The sequence below is a fragment of the Eschrichtius robustus genome, chromosome 2, assembly GCF_028021215.1.
Source record: "Eschrichtius robustus isolate mEscRob2 chromosome 2, mEscRob2.pri, whole genome shotgun sequence".
NCBI lineage: Eukaryota > Metazoa > Chordata > Mammalia > Artiodactyla > Eschrichtiidae > Eschrichtius > Eschrichtius robustus.
Genome location: NC_090825.1, coordinates 5,141,334 through 5,163,619, shown reverse-complemented (window position 1 = coordinate 5,163,619; position 22,286 = coordinate 5,141,334). Strand labels below are relative to the sequence as shown.

General features: G+C 47.4%; 1 protein-coding gene across 1 annotated transcript in view; it reads right to left on the bottom strand.

Annotated features, from left to right (window-relative positions):
• Nucleotides 1–476: 476 nt before the first annotated feature.
• Nucleotides 477–22,286, bottom strand: part of UBE2QL1 (ubiquitin conjugating enzyme E2 QL1) — a 44,503-nt gene continuing 22,693 nt past the window's right edge. The window contains exon 2 of the mRNA XM_068531868.1: nucleotides 477–1,686. Within this exon, the coding sequence (XP_068387969.1) occupies nucleotides 1,555–1,686 (132 nt within the window). The 3' untranslated portion in view covers nucleotides 477–1,554. The remainder of the gene's footprint in view (nucleotides 1,687–22,286) is intronic.

Genomic DNA, 22,286 nt, shown 5'->3' with positions numbered 1-22,286 from the left:
GCCTGAAGAATTTAATATAGTCAGCAAAGAAAATTCCCCTTCCTTCATAGTGGCAAAATACAATTGGCAACATCCGAGTTTGGCCAAATCATTCCCTTAATGCTTCCAGTTAGTTTCTAATTGTCTCTCTGGTTGCTTCTGGGGGAGATTTTAATCCACTGGATTTTTGCAAAGACCATGGGTTCCTAAGACTCTTTTCCTGCACCTTGTTGCAGAATGCTGTTGTGGTGTTTGTAGTATTTGAAATATTAAATTTTGAAAATAGATTAAATATTTTAAATGGAAGGATAGCCCACAGTGACTGGATTCAGGTATGCATGATTTTATTTAAAATGTGTCCAATAAGATTTTTCCACTTGGAATGAACATTTTAACCTCTTTCCGCATATTATTATAAACAGTGTTTCCTCATTTCATGGTGTTTCTTAGAAAGTTCTAAGTAACTTAACAGAAGAGAAAAATGAAATTGTGGGGAGTTAAATAACAGAAGTTTATATCCTAGCAAGGGTGCTCACGCATCCCAGCCTCGGGGACACACAAGTGACTACTGGGCCATGCAAATCATCGTACGGTCACTGGGTCTCCTTTGGCAGTTCTGGCATTCCCTGTCACGAGCACACAGAAGAAAATGAGTAAGGTGACTTCAGTGAATGGGACATTGTCTTTTGCTTTTGGTGGTGGGTTGACCAGCAGAGAGAAGACAGGAACACAAATGTCGTAGGAGCATCTCAGGATATCGGCAGAGACTGTCCGCATCTCACCACCGTTGCTCTGAGCCCCAGGGTGGGCGCCCCTGGCGTCTGCACCGTGTGTGCCCCATCATGGCCACAGCACACCTGGCTTCACCCACGGGCACGGGCTGAGCTGTGGACAACACACACACACACACACACACACACACACACACACTGCAAAATCAGCGTTGGGAGCACGGTTTAACCAAGTGGGCAGTTGTTGTTTTAAATCACTAGAACCTGGCGATGTTAAATTTTTGTTTTCATGAGCCAAAGGTCATAGCACAAATGAGGTCTACATGTCATGACATGGGGCCACAGGAAGACAGGTCTTCAAGTTATGTTGACCTGCCAGGGAGAGAAACAGAGATACAGAGCACAGCAAACAGGTACTGGTGATGCAGGGCGTCCCTGTTACCTACGAACGGCGCCTTTTACATGTAAACGGGTCGAGTGTGGGGGCACTGAGTCTCCTGCCTGCTCTTCGGAGGTGCTGTCATGGAAAGAAGCTAAGGGCCAAAGTGATGGGGCGGGCGGAGGGGCAGGCGGGCTGGGGAATGTCACCATCTTGACGCTTGTTCTAAAGTGACTTAGAGATGATCATTCATTTATAATCGAAACCTAATCCCGAAGAGTGTTGGCTCCCTCTTTCTCTCTGTAAACACATCTGGTCATAAATAACTTAAACGTCTCCTTGGCATTCAGGATTCAGTTCCAGCTGGAGTGAAAAAGGATGAAGGATGCTCAGCGTGGAGGAGGAGATGTCGGGTATCCGTGTGTGTGCAGAGGCGGCTTAAGCGTCTAATGCACGTTGCAAACATCAGCCATCAGAGACGGGCGGGGTGACCCAGCCGTATTTTTCATGAGTCTTCACCAAACTCTTAAAGGTAGCTTCGGCTTCCTTGCGACTGAAGGACTTTTTTGATTTGCCCGCTTTTCTGCAGATCCGCCCCTGAATGAGAGGAAAAGATAAACCGGGTTAGGACCCGTCAGCAATCCCGATTCCCACCCGCGTTAAGAACACACAAAGTGGCGGGGATTTCTGATGTCTGAACCAGTGTGATGAAAGGAGAGATACGGAACATCACAGCTTTGTTACCAAATGGATGGAGGAGTCCAGTGGCGGGCAAGCTTTTTGGGGAGAGAGAGACACGCGGGCTGCTGGCGTGCTCAGAACGAGCTAATCCCAGGATGCTGGAAGGCGGCCACTGCTCCAGGTCCCGCGCCCAAGCTGGGAGGACCAGCTTTATCAAAGGAGCATTGATGCAATACGGAGCCCGTCATCCCGGAGGCAAAATGCTGTTCTAACTTCCCTTCCCTCCCACCACAGAATGCCTTTAATGATAACTTAGAGACACATGTTTATGTATAGATGTGTATATTTATAGATTCACGCACACACTTTAAAACTCCAACTTTTTATGTTCAAGCTCAGCAGCGATGAGTGACTTTCTTGTAATTCATGCCATGAGGGAACCAGTTCCTGAGAAGATGGTAGGGCCATTTACACGGAGGCGGAAGCCTGTCCTCGAGTCCCCAGTGAGGGGTCCAGGGGAGGCCAGTGCTTCCTCACATGATCGCCGGTGGTGGGGGGCTGGTGCCAGGAGAGGTCCACGCCCCTCGCAGTGACCAGGGGTGCTCTGGTCTGAAGGACGGAGCCTTTGGGTCTGCAGTGACCAGAGGGTCTGCTTCAGCTCAGGATGGACGCAGGCTCTAGACCATGAGCGAGAAGGGACCAGCAGACACCGCCGAGGTGGCCGTGTCTCAGGCCATCACCACCCCTCCAGGGAGCCCTGGGGAATGAGGCTCACTTGGCCTCAGGGGGAATGGGCAGACAGAGGACCACGAGGAGGTGGGCGGGGCTGGACCCTCCATCAGATGAGTCGGCACCACTCTCACTGCTCCCGGCTCAGCCGCTCCCCACGACGCCCCCTCGCGGCCCATCAACGGACGCGCTCTCTTAGCCTCTCAGCTACAATTCCTCGCACTTGACTCCCCTTCGCCCGTCCTGGAAGATCTGCTTGTCTTCCCGAGCATCCCACGCACGTGTTTTGTGGGTGGGATGGAAACACCCTGAGTTTCACCCACTAGCAAATGCGTGCACACCGTTCTCAGCAGTCTCCTGTTGCTTATGAACTTTCACTAACAATGCTCTCCGGACAGGCCCTCGGCATGTAATATTTTTGTCACAGCACACTGCGGGCATGTGCCATCTGTGTAAGGGGACCTGAACGGGACCTGGACCTCACCCCCAGGGCCTGGCTGGGCTACACCGCATACCTGTTCCCTTGCACAGGAACTGAGGCAGCAGCCATCCAGGTGTGTGTGGCTTGGGGACCAAGGTCCTCCCATCTTAGGTCTCTCTGATAACCCACCCATAACTCCCCTGGGAAGACGTCTTCATTCACGAGGAAAATGGCACCGGATCCCTACCAACTGGGAATGGGAGGCTGTTTCACATATTTAAATTCAGAGCTTATGGTTCCTTTTTAACATTTGTCTTTTCAACAGTGGAGACTCAGAGCAAAGCCCAGTTGGCGGGGTGGGGGGTGGGGCGACTCAGAAACCCAGAGCTACTGCTTTGCTCTGGCTGCTCTGGACATCCCTCTGGCTGAGCTTTTCCATCTGCCAATCAAGGGCAAGACCACCTCTTCTAATTAGCTGCTTGGTGCACAAGAAATGAGCTGCTAAAGGGTGAAGGAAAACTGGAAAATAAGACAGGAAACCACCATTTATTGACTTACAGAAACTTCCCCCTGTCTCTCCTGCTTTGCTTATGTGGTGTAGTTACACTTATAAAAATGGACTATGAAAAGCTAATACATTTATGATCATCATCATGTGGGTCAAGATCAAAGTCCAACGTTATTTCATTAAACATCGGCAAATGCATCTTTGCAGGAATGTCGGCATCCGTTTTTACATAAGTGGGAGCAAGTATCAAGGGCTATTGTTCTGTATAAAATGCAAATTCTAACCATCTCTATCATTCTTTTCTATAATACTGAAAATTTATGGTATGACTTGAGAATTCTGAACTAAAAGCAGCCAGACAAATACAAGCTCACAATAATCTTGGAATATTCCAACGCTCTTGGCATGAACATATACTTTGCTAATTCTTTGTGAAAGTGTCAATTGTTACAAAAGACAACAGATAAACCCCCAAATGAACAGACCAGTCTTTGTTGCCTCTTCTTCCCGAGAAGAATTATGAACATAAAGCACCAGCACTCGGTCAATTCAGCAGCGGGAAGACAGAGACCGTGTGTGGCACTTGGAGGTCTTAACATCTTCACTGCACTCAGCTGGCCACAAAGCACTCCCCTCTCGCTCCCTGTCTTACGCCCTAGTTTGCAGCTAACAAATATCTTTCCATAGATCACCTGTCCTCCTCTGATGGGCTGTTTAAGCATCACCCAGTGACACACTGGGCTCGAAAACCGGGGCGGCTGAGCTATTCTTGCTGAAATGCCCTTGAGGTGCCCACTGCACCAAGAAGGGGAGGGTCACTCTGTCCACCCCGGGCCTCTGATGGGCCAGGGCCATTCTCACGTTGAACCAACTCCCATTCTTTTTTTTCTTTTTCTTTTTTGTTTTTTTGGCCACGCCATGCAGCTTGCGGGCTCTCAGTTCCCTGACCAGGGATTGAACCCTGGCCTCGGCAGTGAAAGTGCCAAATCCTAACCACTAGGTCACCAGGGAACTTCTTTATTTTTTTAATTGAAGTATAGTTGATTTACAATGTTGTGTTAGTTTCAGGTGTACAGCAAAGTGATTCAGTTATATATATATATATATATATATATTCCCAGAATATGTGTATTATATATATATTCTTTTCCATTATAGGTTATTACAAGATACTGAATATAGTTCCCTGTGCTGTACAGTAGGTCTTTGTTGATTATCTATTTTATGTATAGTAGTGTGTATTTGTTAATCCCATACTCTTTATTTATCCCTCCCCTGCCTTTCCCCTTTGGTAACCATAAGTTTGTTTTCTATGTCTGTGTGTCTGTTTCTGTTTTGGAAGTAAGTTCATTTGTATCATTTTTTTAGATTCCACATATATAAGTGATATCAGATGATATTTGTCTTTCTCTGTCTGACTTACTTCACTTAGAATGATAATCTCTAGGTCCATCCATGTTGCTGCAAATGGCAATATTTCATTCTTTTTATGGCTGAGTAATACTCCATTGCATATATATATCTATATCTATCTATCTATCTATCTATCTATCTATCTATCTATCTATCTATCTATCTCACATCTTCTTTATACATTTGTCTGTTGATGGACACTTAGGTTGCTTCCATGTTTTGGCTTTTGTAAATAGTGCTGCTATGAACTTTGGGGTGCATGTACGTTTTTGAATTGGTGTTTTCTCTGCATATCTGCCCAGGAGTGGGATTGCTGGATTATACAGTAGCTCTATTTTTAGCTTTTTAAGCAACCTCCATACTGTTCTCCATAGTGGCTGTACCAATTTACATTCCCACCAGCAGTGTAGGAGGGTTTCCTTTTCTCCACACCCTCTCCAGCATTTATGATTTGTAGACTTTTTGATGATGGAAATTCTGACTGGTGTGAGGTGATGCCTCATTGTAGTTTTGATTTGCTTTTCTCTAATAATTAGTGATGTTGCAGCTCCCATTCTTCCTTCCAGGGTACAGTCTCCTAGAGTCTGGATTTCGGGGAAACCTTCAGCCTAACTCCTCTGACCCTCTGTATTTTCCTCTATAAATCAGGGACAAAACCCACTTTACAGCATCATTATGAATGTCAGATAAGATATTGAATTTGAAAACATTTTGAGAATTTTAAGGTACGTACAACCAACTAAGAACAGTTTTTCTTATTTTCCTAACATTGATATTTCTCTCATCTATTTCCATGTAACTAATAGAGAGTCTTTTCTGGAGATTTTCCTTCAAATAACTCTTGTTTTCCCTAAAATACCTCTACTTGTATTTAATGCCAAAGGACCTGATGGGACAGTTTACTTAGCCCACTGTGATAGCTCTGTGCAAGCATTAAGAGGTTAGAAAAGTAAACTCTCTCTCCTGATTACAATCAATCTGTCTTGTTCCAGATTGTAAACGTAGGGTTATGTGCAACCATAGGATTCTGACCTAACAAACCTTAAAAATCTCAAAATCTCTCAGTAATAGTGATGCCAAGCAATTCTAATGATAACACAGTTCTCTGGGGCTGCATCTGTCAAACAAAATCATTAGTTGGTGCTTTGGTTTGACTTTTTTTTTTTTTCTTTTTGCTTATAGCTTTTTGGGGGGCCAATCACAATGATCAACATGAAAACATTTCCACACAGCTAACAAGCGACCCCAGACTCAGGTCCTCGGACAGGCCACCTGGTCTTACGTGGCTTTCATTACCCTGATGTGCACATTGAATTTCAGTCTGGCTCTGTCACTTCTTCACCTCTTGTTCATTCATTCATTTATTCATTCACTCACTCAGTATGTTGGGTGCTGGGTTTAGAAAGACAAAGTGATCCTGGCCCCTGCCTGTAGGGCCTTAGAATCATTATGGGGAGAGAATCGGGGGTGTTGTCGCTGCTGAGACAGCAGGGGTACGTCGGGGTTTCTCAGCCCCAGCACTGTTGACAGCGTGGGCTGGATAATTCTTTGTCGTGGGGTGTTCTGTGCACCACAGGATGTTCAGCAGCGCCCGTGGCCTCCGCCCACTAGATGCCAGCAGCACCTCCTGAGCTATGACATCCAAACTGTCTCCAGACATCGCCAAATGTCCCCTCAGAGACAAAATCACTCCTGAATGAGAGCCACTGGTGAATGGAATCAAGACGGCCCAGAGCAAGGAGGAGATAGTCCATCTCTATTCACCGCTACAAGTCCTCCCCGGGTTAGGAACTGTGCTGGTTACTGGGACTGCAGGGCTTTCTAAACTGGAAACGAGTTTGGTCCTCATGGAACTTACGGCTCAGAGGGGAGGATGGAATCTACCTTGTGGGAGAGGAAAAGAGAAGGGGTAGTGTTTGCTGTCTGTGTGGTCAGAAAGATTTCCACATTTGAAGACACTTGAACTGAGCCTTGAAATACGGGTAGTAAATGTTTATCAGGTCATGGTGGGTGAAGATAAGTGGTCCAAAAGTGGTGGCTGAAATATGCAGCTGTATTCAGAGGAGGATGGGCAGACACTTGGTGAAGCTAGGGCACAGTGTGTGTGTGTGTGTGTCTGTGTGTCTGTGTGTTGGGTGAGTGTACAGAATTCAATAGACCTGACTTCAAATCCCTGCTCCAACGCTTCCTGGCTGTGTGGGCCTGGGTGAGTTACTTAACCTCTCTGAATCTCAACTTCCTCATCTGTAAAATAAGCATAGTCACAATATTATATGACATTGAATTTTTATAGGGATTTAATATGTTAAAACGTATAAGATGCTTGGCACAGTGCCAGGCACAGGATGAACACAATAAATGCGGATTTTTATTTTTGAAACTATCACAGAGGATCTCATCCTTATTCTTTGGCAAAGTTAGTTTCATTCTGCCCTCTTGGAAAAAAAAAACACACAAAATTCTCTGTCTCTCGTGCGGATATTATGACTTGGCTTATTTGGTCACAAAAATCTTCAGGCAAATCCAGTACTTTGCATTTGTAGGGCTAATTTCTCAGCCTTTTTGATAATGTCATTTTAACTTGTTGACATAAACATATTCATTATTTGTCACTTGGTTAGATTGTCCTTCTCACTATTTTTTTCCTTTGCAAACATACTTTCATGACATTTTTGTGTTTCACTTGCCCGTGAATTACAGGCTTCTGCTCCTTTAAAACTAGTTAGAATTTCCAGACTCCTCATGTAAAATTTTGATGTTCCTCACTCATTTCCTGGGCTGAATTATAGAGCTGCTGCTACTTGTTTTTAAAGTCTTGGAAAGTGTAATTTTTAGTGTAAAAGCACTCGCGCACCCTTACCCCTCCGACGCCGGTTTCAGGCCCGTGCTGTGCTCAGTGTGGACCCCCTCCAGGACGCTGCCTGTGGAGGGGAAGCTCAGCTGGGTCACACACTCGGCTTGAGGAAAGCACAGGAACAAGCATCTCTGAAAGGAGGTCCGCTTGGAGAGACAGCAGTGATTTCGCCTCTCTTTTAAGGTCTGCTGTTCAAAGTAGATCAACTTACAAGTTCTGAAGGACAGATAAAACTCCACAACGGATGAGACTACTTCACAGAAACGCTTTCCCAAATCAAAACAACGACTCTGAAGCCACTGACCAGTGAGGGAGGGACTCCTGCTGGACCATCAAAGAGAAGCAGTCAGTGGCGGGTGGAAATGCATTGATGTGACTCTGCAGCCCTCACCATGGGTCTGAGAATGTGTGTATGTGTATATATGCTTGCGTGCATGCATGTTCACGTGTGCACATACCAGTGCACATATGCATGCGTGTGTTTGTATGTACATGAGCATTCACATGTGCGTTTGGATGTGCACACGTGTGTGTGTGTGTGTGTGTGCGTGACTGTAGTGTTGGGAGAGACGTGAGGGTCCTTGCGGTGACTGGAACCCAAGAGCAACCTTCCCGAGGGAAGCCCCAGGCCTCCTACGTCGATTAGGAGGACGGTGAGTTTACAGGGGGGAGACCTGCTGCCCGTCAGGGGTCCCACCCAGCACCAGCCAAGGTGGGGAAGGAGAAGCAAAGGGTGTTGAAAGAGCAGGAAGGGGAGGGGGCAGAATGACGCGGTGGGGACAGGCCGTCAGGCCAACTGAGCGGCTAACGAGCTGGTGTCAGGTTCCGACGTGAAACGCCCTGAATCTCCACGTGGCCTCTGTCCACAAGTGCAATGGCATCTGGTCCACGTCCGGTCATGTCTGCTGAAGTGCTGCAGTGGTGTGGCCACTTTCACACGTAGTATCTCATTAAACTCCCACAGACAACGCTCTACTTGGGCTTGATCATCAGGGCTGGTCAGGAAAGTGGGCTTCCACTGATCAGCTTAATCCCCCCCAAGCACAGCTGCCTCCTCCAGACCACCGGGTGATGACTGGAGGCCCCTCGAGGTCGAAGGACCAGGGAGAGATGCGTCATGGCCTGTCTCGCAGGAGGCACAGAACCCGCCAGGGAAAGGGCTTTGCTAGTGGGGGTGGGAGGGGCTTGGCGGGCTCCCCCCAGGCAATCAGTGTGTCCAAAGACACAGAGGCTCAGACCTTCCCTGTGTCCCATCCCTCTGCTGGGCATTTAGGTCCCTGTGCCCTCCTTGGGTTTTAAGCAGAAGCTCATGCTTCTATTTGCTTCCATTATTTCGACATCCTATAGCAAACTTATTTAACGCCATCCCCTCACCCCACTCTAACTATTTGTAATTTAGTTCCAGATCTTGTTTTTTTTTTTTTTTAATTTTTTTTTTTTGATGTGCACAATTTTTAAAGTCTTTATTGCATTTGTTACAATACTGCTTCTGTTTTATGTTTTGGTTTTTTGGCCACGAGGCTTGTGGGATCTAGGCTTCCCGACCAGGGATCGAACCCACACCCCTTGCATTGGAAGGTGAAGTCTTAACCACTGGACTGCCAGGGAAGTCCCCCAGATTTTGTTGATAAGATCTTTCATGAGATACAAAAAACTAAAAATGGAACTACCATACGACCCAGCAAATCCGCTCCTGGGTGTGTATCTGAAAAAAACCCCAAAACTTTAATTCAAAAACATATATGCACCCCAAATGTTCATAGCAGCATTATTTACAATTGCTAAGATATGGAAGCAACCTAAGTGTCCATCAACAGATGAATGGATAAAGAAGATGTGGTATATTTATACAATGGAATACTACTCAGCCATAAAGAAGAATGAAATATTGCCATTTGCAGCAATGTGGATGTACTCGGAGAGCATCATGATAAATGAAATAAGTCAGACTGAGAAAGATAAACACTGTATGATCTAAAAGATAAAACAAACTAGTGAATATAACGAAAAAGGAACAGACACAGATATAGAGAACAAACTAGTGGTTATCACTGTGTGGGGGAAGGGCAAGAGAGGGGTAGGGGTTTAAGAGACACAAATTATTATGCATAAAATAAGCTACAAGGATATATTGTACAATGCAGGGAATATAGCCAGTATTTTATAATAACTATAAATGGAGTATAACCTTTAAAATTGTGAATCACTATAATGACCACCCGTAACATACAATATTGTACCTCAACTACAATTAAAAAAATCAAACTTCTATATCCTCGTTACAAAATGTTGTAAGGATTCTACTATATATTAAAGGCCTTATTTTTATAATATAAATCACAAAAAAAGACTGTAAGGCAGATTCTAGAAATCGTCAACTCAAAATATTCACCTCAGAAACAAAAAGCTAAGTTTATCTTTCTGGAAGTTACACCTTGAGGACACAATGTCTGTTTTATAATTCTGACATTGGGCACTAATTCATAGGCACACACATAAAGGCTATTAGAAAAGCAAGTTTCAAGACAGACCACTAGAGCATTCCATAGGAACAAAGGATGCTGGGGACAGGGCACTTGTGGTGAGGAGCACGAGGGGCCGCACTGCCAGGTAGACAGAATGGAGCCACTCTTGGCTGGTTTTAGGTGGAAAAGGCCAGGATCCTCCATTCAGGGACCAGGATGAAAGCTTTGTGCACATGTACACGTGGATATACCGTCTGCTGGAGAAAGGCACTGCAGTTTCTCCTGAGCAGAAATGTTCTCACAGTGCATCGTGGGCTGCGTGCGTCCACCTGAGGCAGGCAGGGCACCAGCAGGTGATGCTGTGTTTTGGAAAGATGCCTGAGTGAACCCCTGGGGACACCCAGAAGGAAGCTGTGACTCTCTGCCCATCAGGACACAACCTTTCACTGCACACACATCCAGGGGCGTCACCCTTGTGGTTGACCCATCCTTAAAGACATGCTTGGGTCTATCAAAGTCGTCGACATGGAAGGGACTGTACCCAAGAGGTTAAACACTTACTTTCTCCCATGGATACCAACAAGGCTGTCTGATGTTATGACCTGTAGCCCAGTTATGAGAAGGGAGGTGATGCGGCGGGCAGAGCTGGGCCACAGCCGTGGGTGATACGGTGCTCCCCACCAGGACTGGGGTAGACAAGCAGGGAAACATACGATACATCTCCGCAGAAGCGAGTGTTCTCTAGATCAGAGAGTCCCAGCCCGGGCACTGGGGATGGCATCTGGGGATGGATCATTCTTGGTGGTCGGGCTGTCCTGTGCATTGCAGGAGGTCTGGCAGCATCTCTGGCCTCTAACCGCCGCATGCAATAGCAGCCCTGTGCCCGATGTAATAACCACAAATGCCTCCACATACCGCCAAGTGTCCCCGGGGATCGGGGCAGAATCGCCCCCTGTTGAGATAGCCTGCTCTAGTCTGTGCAAGGAGCGTGCTGTGCGGGGTGCAGATGGAGCGCCAAACCCGGCCTGGGGGGCCAGGCAGGGGAGACTTCCTGAAGGAGGTGGTTCGGGAGCTGGACTCAAGGACAAGTGGAATGATCCATCCAGAACACAGGGAGGGAGACCAGGGGGAGCACGGGGAGTACGTGTCCAGGTGCTCCCGGGAGGATAGAGAGGGAGCAGGCAGGGACGGGAGGTGGGTTAGTTCCTGGGGCTGCCGTAACAGAGTGCCGTACTGGCTGCCTTGAAAGGACAGAAATTAATTTTCTCTCAGTTCTAGAGGGCAGAAGTCCAATACCAAGGTGTGGGCAGGGCTGATCCGGGAGGCTCTAGGGGAGAATCTGTCCCATGCCTCCCCCTGGCTTCTGGTGGTCTGTTGTCAATTACAGGCGTCCGTGGGTTTGTGGACACATCACCCCGATCTCTGCCTTCAGGTCATGTGACCTTCTCCTTATGCGTCTGTCTCTGTGTCACACTTCCTCTTCTTACCAGGACACTCACTGGTCATGGCATTAGGGCCCATCCTGACCCAGGATGATCTCTTCTTTACTTCTGCAAAGACCTTGTGTCCAAATAAGGACACGTTCACAGGTGGGGGGGGGGGAGGCAGGGGAGGGAGGGGACGGGCTTCAATATACCTTTGGGGCACAACTGTCCCCACTGTAGGAGGTAACGCTGACAGAAAGGTCAGCACCTGCATCTCTCCTGGAGGGGACAGAGCACAGGGTCTGGGTTTCCTCTGGGATGGGTCACTTGGGAGGTGGGTGGCCGTCAAGTACGGGGTGGGGGCCAGCTGCGTTACTGCCACCGCCCCGAGAAGATGGGCAAGGGCCTGGCCCAGGACAGAGGCAACTCGGGGGGAGGGAAAGGGGCTGAGAGCAGCCGGGTGGGCGACGCCTGCGGGACTGGGAGGGATCTGTCGTTGAGGGAAGGAAGCCAGGTTCTGACCCTGGAGGAAACAAGTTTCCAGGGTAAGATATGAGCCCTTGGGAGCGGGTGGGAGGTGAGGCAAGAGGAGAAGCAGGAAGCGGAGGGCTTAGCAGCTGGACTCGGCAAGTGGACCTCGGGGAGGGGGGCACAGACGGCGGCCCACGAAGGGTGCCTGCGAGCGTGAGAAGAGCATCCGTGGTCCAGCCCTCAGGAAGCAAGAGTCATCTCAGAAGTGTGATCCTTGCTTGATTCGTAATAAAATCAGAACTTTAAAACTCTTCTCGACCTTATATTTTAGCAATCACTGCGTGTTAAAAAAAAAATCTGGTTCTTTGGAAAAGTGCAGCTTAGTTATGAGAAAGTCCCAAAAGAGCAACCTGTTATTTCCCAGATTAATAAGTGCTTGCCACGGAACAGACCTCGTGCGGGTTGCTGGAGACACCAGGTGAGGCCAGGTGAGGGAGATGTCCGGGGCTTGGCCCGGGCCTCGTGGGCGGCAGCCGTGGGAATGCATGAAGGAGTAAACACATGAGTGCCACGGGCCAGACTTGCGCTCCCTCCCCGGCAGGACCACAGGCCAGCTTTCCACGGCATTGACGCTCGTCTGGGCGAAGGATGAGACTAATGCCCAGGATGCAAAGCCATGGCAGTCAGGAAGGAATGTTTCCTTGGTGGAACATTCTAGAATTGTCCATTGAGAAACCTAATGTTTCCTTGGTGGAACATTCTAGAATTGTCCATTGAGAAACCTTATGGAAGGACAGACTCTCTGTGACAGTCTCTAAAATAGCTTCCCAATTATTAGGTGATAAATGTCCTCAGATATTTCCTTTTGATTTTTGTGAACCTCTCAGGATGACAAAGTCAGCATCAGTTTTATATAACCTGGATAATATTAATATTTAATAGAAATTCAAGTGAAACCACATTATTTAACCCAGTAGTCCCCCTTAGACACCGTTTCACCTTGTGTGATTTCAGTTACCCTCGGTTGACCATGGTCCAAAAATATTAAATGGAAAATTCCAGAAATAAACAATTCATGAGATTTAAATTGCACACTGTTCTGAAGAGCGAGACGGAATCTCATGCTCAGGCTGATCTTGGAGATATTTCAGGTTTGGTTCCAGACCATCGCAATAAAGCGAATATCGCAGTAAAGTGAATCACACAGATGTTCTGGTTTCCCAGTGCGTATAAAACTTATGTTTACACCACACTATATAATTAAGTGCGCAATAGCATTATGTCTAAAAAACAATTTAAACATTTAAAAACAGCATTAATTAAAAAATAATGTTGTTGAAAAAAAATGGCACTGATAGACTTGCTTGATGCAGGGTTGCCACAAACCTTGAATTTGTAAAAGACACATCTATGAAGTGCAATAAAATGAAGTGTGCCTGTCCCACTCCATCTCACCTGGGATGTAAGTCATCCCTTTGTCCAGCATCTCCACGTAGTATATGGGAAAAAACATAGTACATGGGTTCGGTACTACCCGCGGTTTCAGGCATCCAATGGGTGCCTTGGAATGTAATCCCCTGCAGCTACGAAGGGACAACTTCATTATCACTAAAAAATCCTCAAGCCACCGGCAGCATCAAAGACATACCTCATGGATATTTTTGATTCTTGCAAAACGTAAGCATCTCTTTCTTCTACACTTTAAAGAAAGTTCTAGCAATTATGGAATCTGTTTTAAGACAGATTATATTTTCTTGGAAGAAGCAAGCAGGGGAAAAGGAACTTTTTGCTAAAACTTTAAACTGTATCAGATAATCATTTCAAAATTATATTTTCTGGAGATTCCGCTAATACTTCTGCTTAAGTGGCTGGGTCCCAGTGGGTTCCACTAGCTGTGTGGGGACACAGGCAGTGGCAGCTGGACGTACTCTTTAAAGGCAGTCCTGGTGGTGGTGGCTTGTCCTTGCTGTGTGCTGGGCAGTGTTCTCAGGATTGGGCTTGAACAGACCCCTTAAACCCTCTCTGGAACCCCGCCAGCTGGGCTCCGCTACCGTCCACCCTGATTTACAGATGAGGAGACAGACACAGACAAGCCAATCACGTGCTCGAAGCCACACAGGAGCCCCACGCAGGACCAGAGGCCACGCTCTGAACCCCAAGGCCAGGTCGCCTCTCAGAACACGGAGAAGGTTCGCAGGTGTCAGCGAGAGAACAAGATACCGACCCTCCGCTGCACGGAACGCTGCCCGGCCTGGCCCTCCCTCACTGGATGTGGGCCCCGGGGTCACTGAACCCCTCTACCCCTCTGCACCGCAGACTCCTTTCAACGTGGAGCTCCGGGCCTCCATCCCCCATGGAAACCCCGAGCCGTTCAGCACCGAATCTGCCTTCACCACCAAGAGCCTGGCCCTCCGGCCACAGGCGTGTGGACCTCGGGCCCCTGCCCAACCCCGGGGGCCTCGCTCAGCGAGGCCTCCTTCAGCCACGCGCCCTGTTCCCTGGGACGCCGGCCATCTGTGGTTTCCGTTTGCAGGACGCAGGGGGAGCTGCTGGCCACAGGCTGAGCCAAGGACGGCGTGTTCCATTCTCAAGGCTGAAGTGCCTGTTTACCACAACAGAGCCGCCGCTTCCAGATTTTCTACTTGCGAGCTGAGTCCAGCCGCCGGCATGTGGTGTTCTAGAAAAGCTCCTGAGTGCACCCTCTGGGCCTTGCCAGACGATCCCCGCGGTGGCGGCCCTTCAGCATGGACACGCCTCCCCACCTGGCTCCACTGACAAGCACGCGGTCACTTAGCAGCCTTCTTACTGGGACAGCTCCATGTCTGCCCTGCACCTGGCGAGTGAACAGGGATCGGTGGTGCTTTCCTACCCAACTGGATTTCTCAGGTCCGAATCCAACCCTCCGTCCTACACAGGCAACCTTCCAAGGGCACCATGTTTTCCCTTCTGGGAACACATTTTGAGAAGGACGAGAATTGTGGTTCATCCCCCCAGCACCCCACTGGTTTTGGAGTCCGCCTGTCCATTCCCTGCAGCCCCCTGTTCTGGGGGTGGGACCCCACCGACTCCGACCTACGGCCACCCACCCACTGGGGCCCCATGACACGCGAGGCTGCCCCTGTCCGGCCACGTAGCCTTGATTTAAGGACCAGGCACTGGGGACGCGGATCCTTCCTGCTGCTGCCTGGGGGAGATGCAAGAAGGGGTGCACGGGCTGGGGTGGTGGGGGGGCTTTGTGGGAGAGGCCGGGTCTTCCTTTATCCCGCGGTGGCCAGAGCTCGCGGCTGCCAGCGGGAGGAGACACCCGCTGCCCACACCTCGTGCCCCCGTGCCCTCCCGAGAGGAAGCGGCCGTGCTGACAAGGGCCGCTCACCCCTGCAGCTTCAGCCCACGTGCGCAGGGCTCAGGGGAGAGAATCTGCTTCCAGCCGATGCCCTTCTGGGGGGTCTGCTGTTGATTTTATGACGCTCAGTAAGCAGGTGACCTGGACACTCTCGTTACCCACTCCCGTCGACAGAAGCAATTCTGTGTGAGCACAGACAGTAGTTACGGCCATGCCAGCAGTGGGAAGTCCCGAGAAATAAAGGAGGCTGAGACTGTCACTAGGAAAGGTGACAGGAATCGGCTCAGGGAATTAACCTGTCAAAACAGAGGGCAGCTGCCTTCTGCCCTCGGCCCTGCCAGCAGAAGCTTCAAGAGTTCGATGAAAGAATCCCAAACTGTGTTGTTCTAGAAAAATTACATCAAGAAGTAACCCAACACTTTCACAGGAAACCAAGGTAACATATGCTTTCACTCTCGGGATGGCTTGATGGTTTCTAGTTTCAGGAGGCATGTCTGTCTTTGCGATTTACGGTGACATCTCCCAGCATCAATGTTTCCCACGAGCAATGTGACATAGTTTCAGAGAAAGTTCCCACCGCACGACACAGTTGGTGCAGGAACGTCAAAATGCTAAAGGAAATTCTGCAACATTAAAAAAATAAATGAGATCTGGAATCACTGGAAGTCGCAAGAGGTATTTTCCGGAAAAATTCAAAGGTGAAAATGTTATGATTTGAGCACAAATTGAGCACAAATTCTCTAATATATATTACTTTTGAGAAAAGTCTGTTTTTGCTGAAAAAGCACAGCAAGACAAAGACTCTGTGTGGATTACTTTATTCTTTGCTACTTTACTGATTTTCAGTAAAGCAGTGGTGTTCAGAAAGATGTGAAATTTCGGCTCTGCCCACTGCAGAGGCCTCATTCCTGCCCTTCACCTGGTTCTAGTAGGACGGGTACAAGAGGGCAGGGTCTGTGGGCAGCTTGGTTTTCTTTCTTGAAGCACTGGGTAAAGATGGAAACCACTGTGATGGGACGTGGATGAAGCCTCGGACAATAGCCCTGAATGCGCAGTTTGTCTCTAAAGAGCCACACAGACTGGTCTCCTGTCCACAGGTCATGGTTCACACATGCCCTGTGCGGGGTCTCTGGAGTCCACAGCTCAGCCTCCCCTTCCCTCCAGATGCCGGTCACTTCCTGCTGGACACGTGCCGCAGGCCAGCCACTGCTGCCTCTGCGTGGACACTGCTAGGATCCAACTCATTACCTTCCTGATTAAAGAATTTCTCTCTAACGTCCCTAGTTTTACTTTGACCTTTTATTTCTACATAAATTAAAAAAAAATTTTATTGTTCATACCATTTTAAAGGTTATTTTCCATTTATAGTTATTACAAAATATTGGCTATATGCCCCGTGTTCTACAATACATCCCCTGAGTGTATCTTACACTGCATAGCTTGTACCTCACACTTCCCCAATTTGCACAAAACCCGCCAACTTTCTAGTCAACCGTTCCTCAAAGTCTGGAATGTCACCCAGAGCCCCTCCATCAGCCTAGGAGGATGTGACCTGAAACATTATTCCAAGCAACGAAAAGAGCCAGAAAAGTGTCACCAGGAACGTGTCACTCACGGGGCTCCTTTCCTTTCTCAGCATGTCCGCACACACTGATGTAGGTTTGGGGTGGGTTTTGCACACTTGTGAGATGCACCTGTGCCTCTTCAGGGGGCCCCCAAGTTTCCGTCCCATCCCATAATGAGTCAAAGCAGGGGCCTGCACCCCATCCTTCCTCAGGTTCCGCCTACACAGCCGCTCCCTGACCCCCGAGCACCCCCCATGGTCTTAAAATGGGGTTTTTCAAAATAGACCCACAGACAAAGGAAACAAACTTACGGTTACCAAAGGGGAAGCGGGGGAGGGATACATTAGGAGGATGGGATGAACACACACACAAATACTATATATAAAAGAGATAACCAACACGGACCTACTGTATAGCACAGGGAAGCCTACTCAGTATTTTGTAATAACCCATAAGGGAAAAGAATCTGAACAATAATATGTGTAACTGAATCACTTTGCGGTACACCTGAAACTAACACGACATTGTAAATCAACTATACTCCAATTAAAAAAATGGCGTGCCTTCCCCCCGTGGGAAAAGTGGTCAGCTACATGCTGGAAAGCATTTAATAAGCAAGCACTTTGTAGCAAACTTGAGCCACGCCTGGTGTGTTTGCCCCAGAACTGACTCTGACCGTCTTGTGCACTGGCTGTCAATGCCGTGCTAATGAGGGACAGGGCTGGGGGCAGAGCCAGTGCTCAGGGAGGCTGGACGGAGGGAAGCGTGAGCGCCACCAACACTCCCCCACCCCCTGCCTCCGAGGTTGCAGACACTCCCCAGATAGCCGAGCAGGCAGTTCCCCACCAGCCACGTCAATGGGTGTGAAGACCTTATACTAACACAGGAATCCTAGTGCACTTGATCTGAACAGCTACATGTGTTTCATCAGGCGTACTTTCTGGAGGGTCTTGGGGTGAAATGCAGCACCCATAACTGGGGCGGGTGCTGGAAGCCTGTGCATTTCTGCCCCGCGAGCATCCATCACAAGCCAGCATTTCACGTCCAAGGCTGGAGTCTACTGCTCCCTGCATCGTGCCCCTGCCTCCCCTGGCTTCCCCCACCCCACCTCCCTACACTGCCTTCCTTACATCATTTTCTTGTTAAATTAAGAAAGCACTAGGAGTAGGAAGAGCCCATTCAGCCATGTGCTATGAAGACCTGGATAGAAGTCAGGCATGCACACCATTTCAGGGCTACATACTGTCATCCGTATTTGCTGGTGTCATACAGGTGTTGGTCCCGGTGCAGAGGAAACCCAACACATGCTTTTTCTGTTTGCGAGAACAGGCAGGCCAACAATATGGCATGAAGTAGCTTGCTCTGTGTTGAGAAGCAAGGGGGTGGAGATCTTTCTGGAAAACGTGGTATTCTGTTCCCAGAAAATAGTCTCACGATTGTAATCAAGAAAGGAAGTGGGTTCTAAATTCAAATTTCTGGTCTCTGTCGGAAAAGCTTAGAAAACTGAGGGGCTGATTTTGGTTGACCTAATAAAAATTAAAAAGTGATTTTCTACAAGCACCTGGGATGGCTATTATTACTTTTAGGTCATTACTTTAGGGATGTTCTGATTTCAGTTCTTGTATTTGTGTAAGGGTGTTGTTACAGAATCTTTTCCTTTTGATGAAGTCAGAATCATAATATGAGTAGAGAAAAGAATTCAGTCAGTGATTTTTATAAACATCACTGGGAATCTTCAAACAACACATACTTTGTAATACAATATAGGTAAAACTTGTTCCGGTCACAGCTCTGAGGGATTTACATGTATGAACTCGCTCAATCCACACCACAAAGAGATCACTATACCCGCCATCATGATGAGGAAACTGAGGCTCGGAGGTAAACTGTCCAAGGTCACACAGCAGGTAGGTGGTGGAGCTGGAATTTGAACTCGCACAGTTGGATTCCAGAGTCCCTGCCCCTCAGTGCTCTGCTGTACTAGAGAAAGCAGCCATCAGTGATGGAAACATAAATACTGGGTGGTATACTGCAGTGGCTCACCTCCACATATGCCTAGATTATCAGCAGGTTTGCACGATATTGGTCCAATTTTTAATTGAGCATTTCACAACCGTATTTAAATGCTAAATAGAATTTTTAGGCAATATACCCAATTGTGCCAGTCCCTTTAAAAAAAAGATCATTTTATTTATTTATATCAGACTATTTATTTATAGCAGACCCTTAGGTCCTTTCCTAGCCCCACCACTTCCTCTCATCTCAATCAGGATTATATTTGTGTCATTTCATTGTTTCCCCAAATTAATTTTCCTCTTTTGTACGAAGGCACTGAGCTTTGGAGCCAGAGGAAGAAGTCTTTCCCTCCCTCCAGTCCTTTTCCATGGCATACGAACCTGCTGTTGCCCGTGACGGGTCGGGGGGGCTTGTCTTTTATCAAAACCTGTGTGAGTGCTGAGAACTGCAGCCACAGACCCGCAGGGATGCATGTGCGACACATCCTGCTGAAGGAGCACGCCAAAGCACAAAGGGCGGGTGTTGTAATGGAGACAGAATTGCCAGGTTGACTTATGATCGACCTGCGGGTTACTTCTGCTTTACAATGCTGTGTAAACGAAACCCGTTTTACAAATTGAGGACAATCCCTACAAAGCTTGCTATGGTTTCTACATCATTTTCAACTGACCTTTCTCATTTGCATCTTTGCTCCTTGGTGTGGCAGAGAGAGCAACTATTACCTTCCGTGATAAAAAGGGTGGAAGTGGGTGCTGGCAGGTGGGGAATGGGGTCACCCCATCCAGAAATGCTGGAATCAGGCCTGGAGCTGGGACCCCCATCGGATTCCTAAACATTCCTCCCACATTATCTAAGGCAGTAAGCAGCAGCTTCCTAGGTGCTACCAAACCCCACAGATTGGGGGAATTTTAGAAGTGAGACCAAAAGGAACCTCGGATTCATACATCATTAGCAACATAATCTCAAGGTCAAGACTACACCATGGCAAATCCAGTTACTTTAGTTTTCTTTATTAAGATCAAGTTGGGTAACTATTTGGTCAATATAATTGTACACAATAACAATTAATGTAGCCAAGAAAACTGATTTAGCCACAGAGAGCCCAATGGTGCCTCTATAAAGACACAGCATTTGAGAAAAAAATCCTAGAGATATGTTTGCACACACGATGCATACAAACTGTGTTTTGCAGATACATGAACTCTTTTTAAATGACAGACTTTATATTAAGCCTAATAAAAACTATATAAATTGAGTACCAATATATTCTCAAGACATCTAAAATGTAATAAAATTAAATAATGCAGTTTTTATAAATTAGATTTCTAATTAAACAACAGCATACATCAAATATTTTGAAGATTCTTACTTTTAAGTTTTTGAAACCGAGCTGGACACTGCAGGGCCCTCTGGGGGACAGACTTCTCTCCCCCAGCCCCACCTCTTGTTTATAGAAAAGCTTTATTAGCCTTCTAGGCCCTCCCCGAGTCCCAAAGAACAAATCTAATCAGAGAAGTGAAAAATGCAGAAACAAAGGAAAACAGTCAAGCAAGACAAAATACTAATAGTTTAGCCATAAAACAAAGTCAAGGACCTTTAGTTCCTTCTCAAGAGCTATAGATAACATCCTGAGCCATATCCTTGAGCTGTTTTGCAGATACTGAAGTCCCCACCAGGTAGAAGAAATTAACTGAATGTTGCCCACAAGCACCTAGACCCCAGACTGGTTGGAACCAGAAGGTTGATGATGTTGACTCCCGAAATACCAGCTGGTTACCTCACCTCCAACCAATAAAAAAATGTCCATGAGCTGATCAGGCACCCTTCGACCCTCACTCTTAACACTGTCTTTAAAAACCCTTCCCTGAAAGCCGATGGGGACTTCGGGTCTTTTGAGCATGAGCTGCCCGTTCTCCTTGCTCGGCCCCATGTTGGATGCCTTGGAAAAAACACGGTGCTTTCCTTCACCACAACCCGGTGTCAGTGGATTGGCTTTACTGCGTGTGGGTGAGCAGACCCAAGTTTGGTTCGGTAACATTTGTGGGAAGAATGAGAAAGCCATGCTGGCTGTCAGCTGCTCGCCTACTGTAAGTTAAGGGAATTATATTTCAATTTTGGATACTTAATTTTAACCATGGATATAATGTATGGATTTAGTCTCTAAGGCAAATTCAGGTCAGCTATGATTATGTATTTTATTCCCACAGTCACCTGTTTTCATATGCCTGTGAACATAGGGCACAGGCTGGAGGTGAACAAAACCACTTCTCATTATGTGTCAGGATGAACATGTGAGGCTATGGCATCTCTACTCACTGTTTTGGGTACCCAACGCCTCAATGAAAGCATCACACAACTACATAACCGGCACCCAGCGTGTGCACCGGCACACTCCCTGAGGAGGGAATGAGGAATCTTATAGGATTATCAGCACTGATCTGAAGGCTCCTTTATGTCCCAGCCAGAATTCCAAAGAAAAGGTAGTACACGGGTTGCCATTTCCCAAAACCTGTCCCATGCGGTATTTCACACACTGGCTCATCTAATCCTCACCTGGGAGGTGGAAACACTCGTCCTCTGGCAAATGATCCAGTGGAGAATGAAGGGGCAAATCACTTCTTTGTGGCAGCAGAGGTAGTAAACGGCAGTGTGCCTCAGCAACTATTGCTGGAATTAGACTTGAAACCCACGATGCCAAATTTTGCATCGTAGAACCGCGTCTGAACTTTCACAAGAAATATCACCATGTTATTGGCTCTAAGAAGTTTTAATGGCTCTGAGTAAGCCGGGATATCCCAACCTTATCTGACCACAGTATACCCCGTTCCCACCATACTGCCCCCTGCTTGCACTAGTCGTTAGTAAGAGCCTAAGAACTAGCGTTCCATGCTGGATGGGTGATCTCCATGGAGTCACAGATTGCGGTGGTGGATGGTACCAGCCAGATACTGTGAGCACAGACCAACATCCATATTAGCCCTGCAGACTCAAAACCAACCAGCGCGCCAGTTCTGATCAGAGCTTTCCAATAGGAATCTTTAACAAAGTCGACATTTTCAGAAGACAAATTTCAAAGTAAAATCTTTCACTTTTACTGAAAGTACCTCATAAAATGGGTTGACATGTTTACAGTCAATCATTTGGGGGAGGGTTTATTTTGGAGGCACTAATCACATGTCAAAGGGAGTGAAGGAGTAAATCAGCAAAACTGCCCTTTTCCCAGTAATGGGAAAGTTAATCCCAGGTATATTTTGCAGTGATATTTTAAATGGTACAAGGGCAATTTTTCAAAACTTCCTGGCTTTGT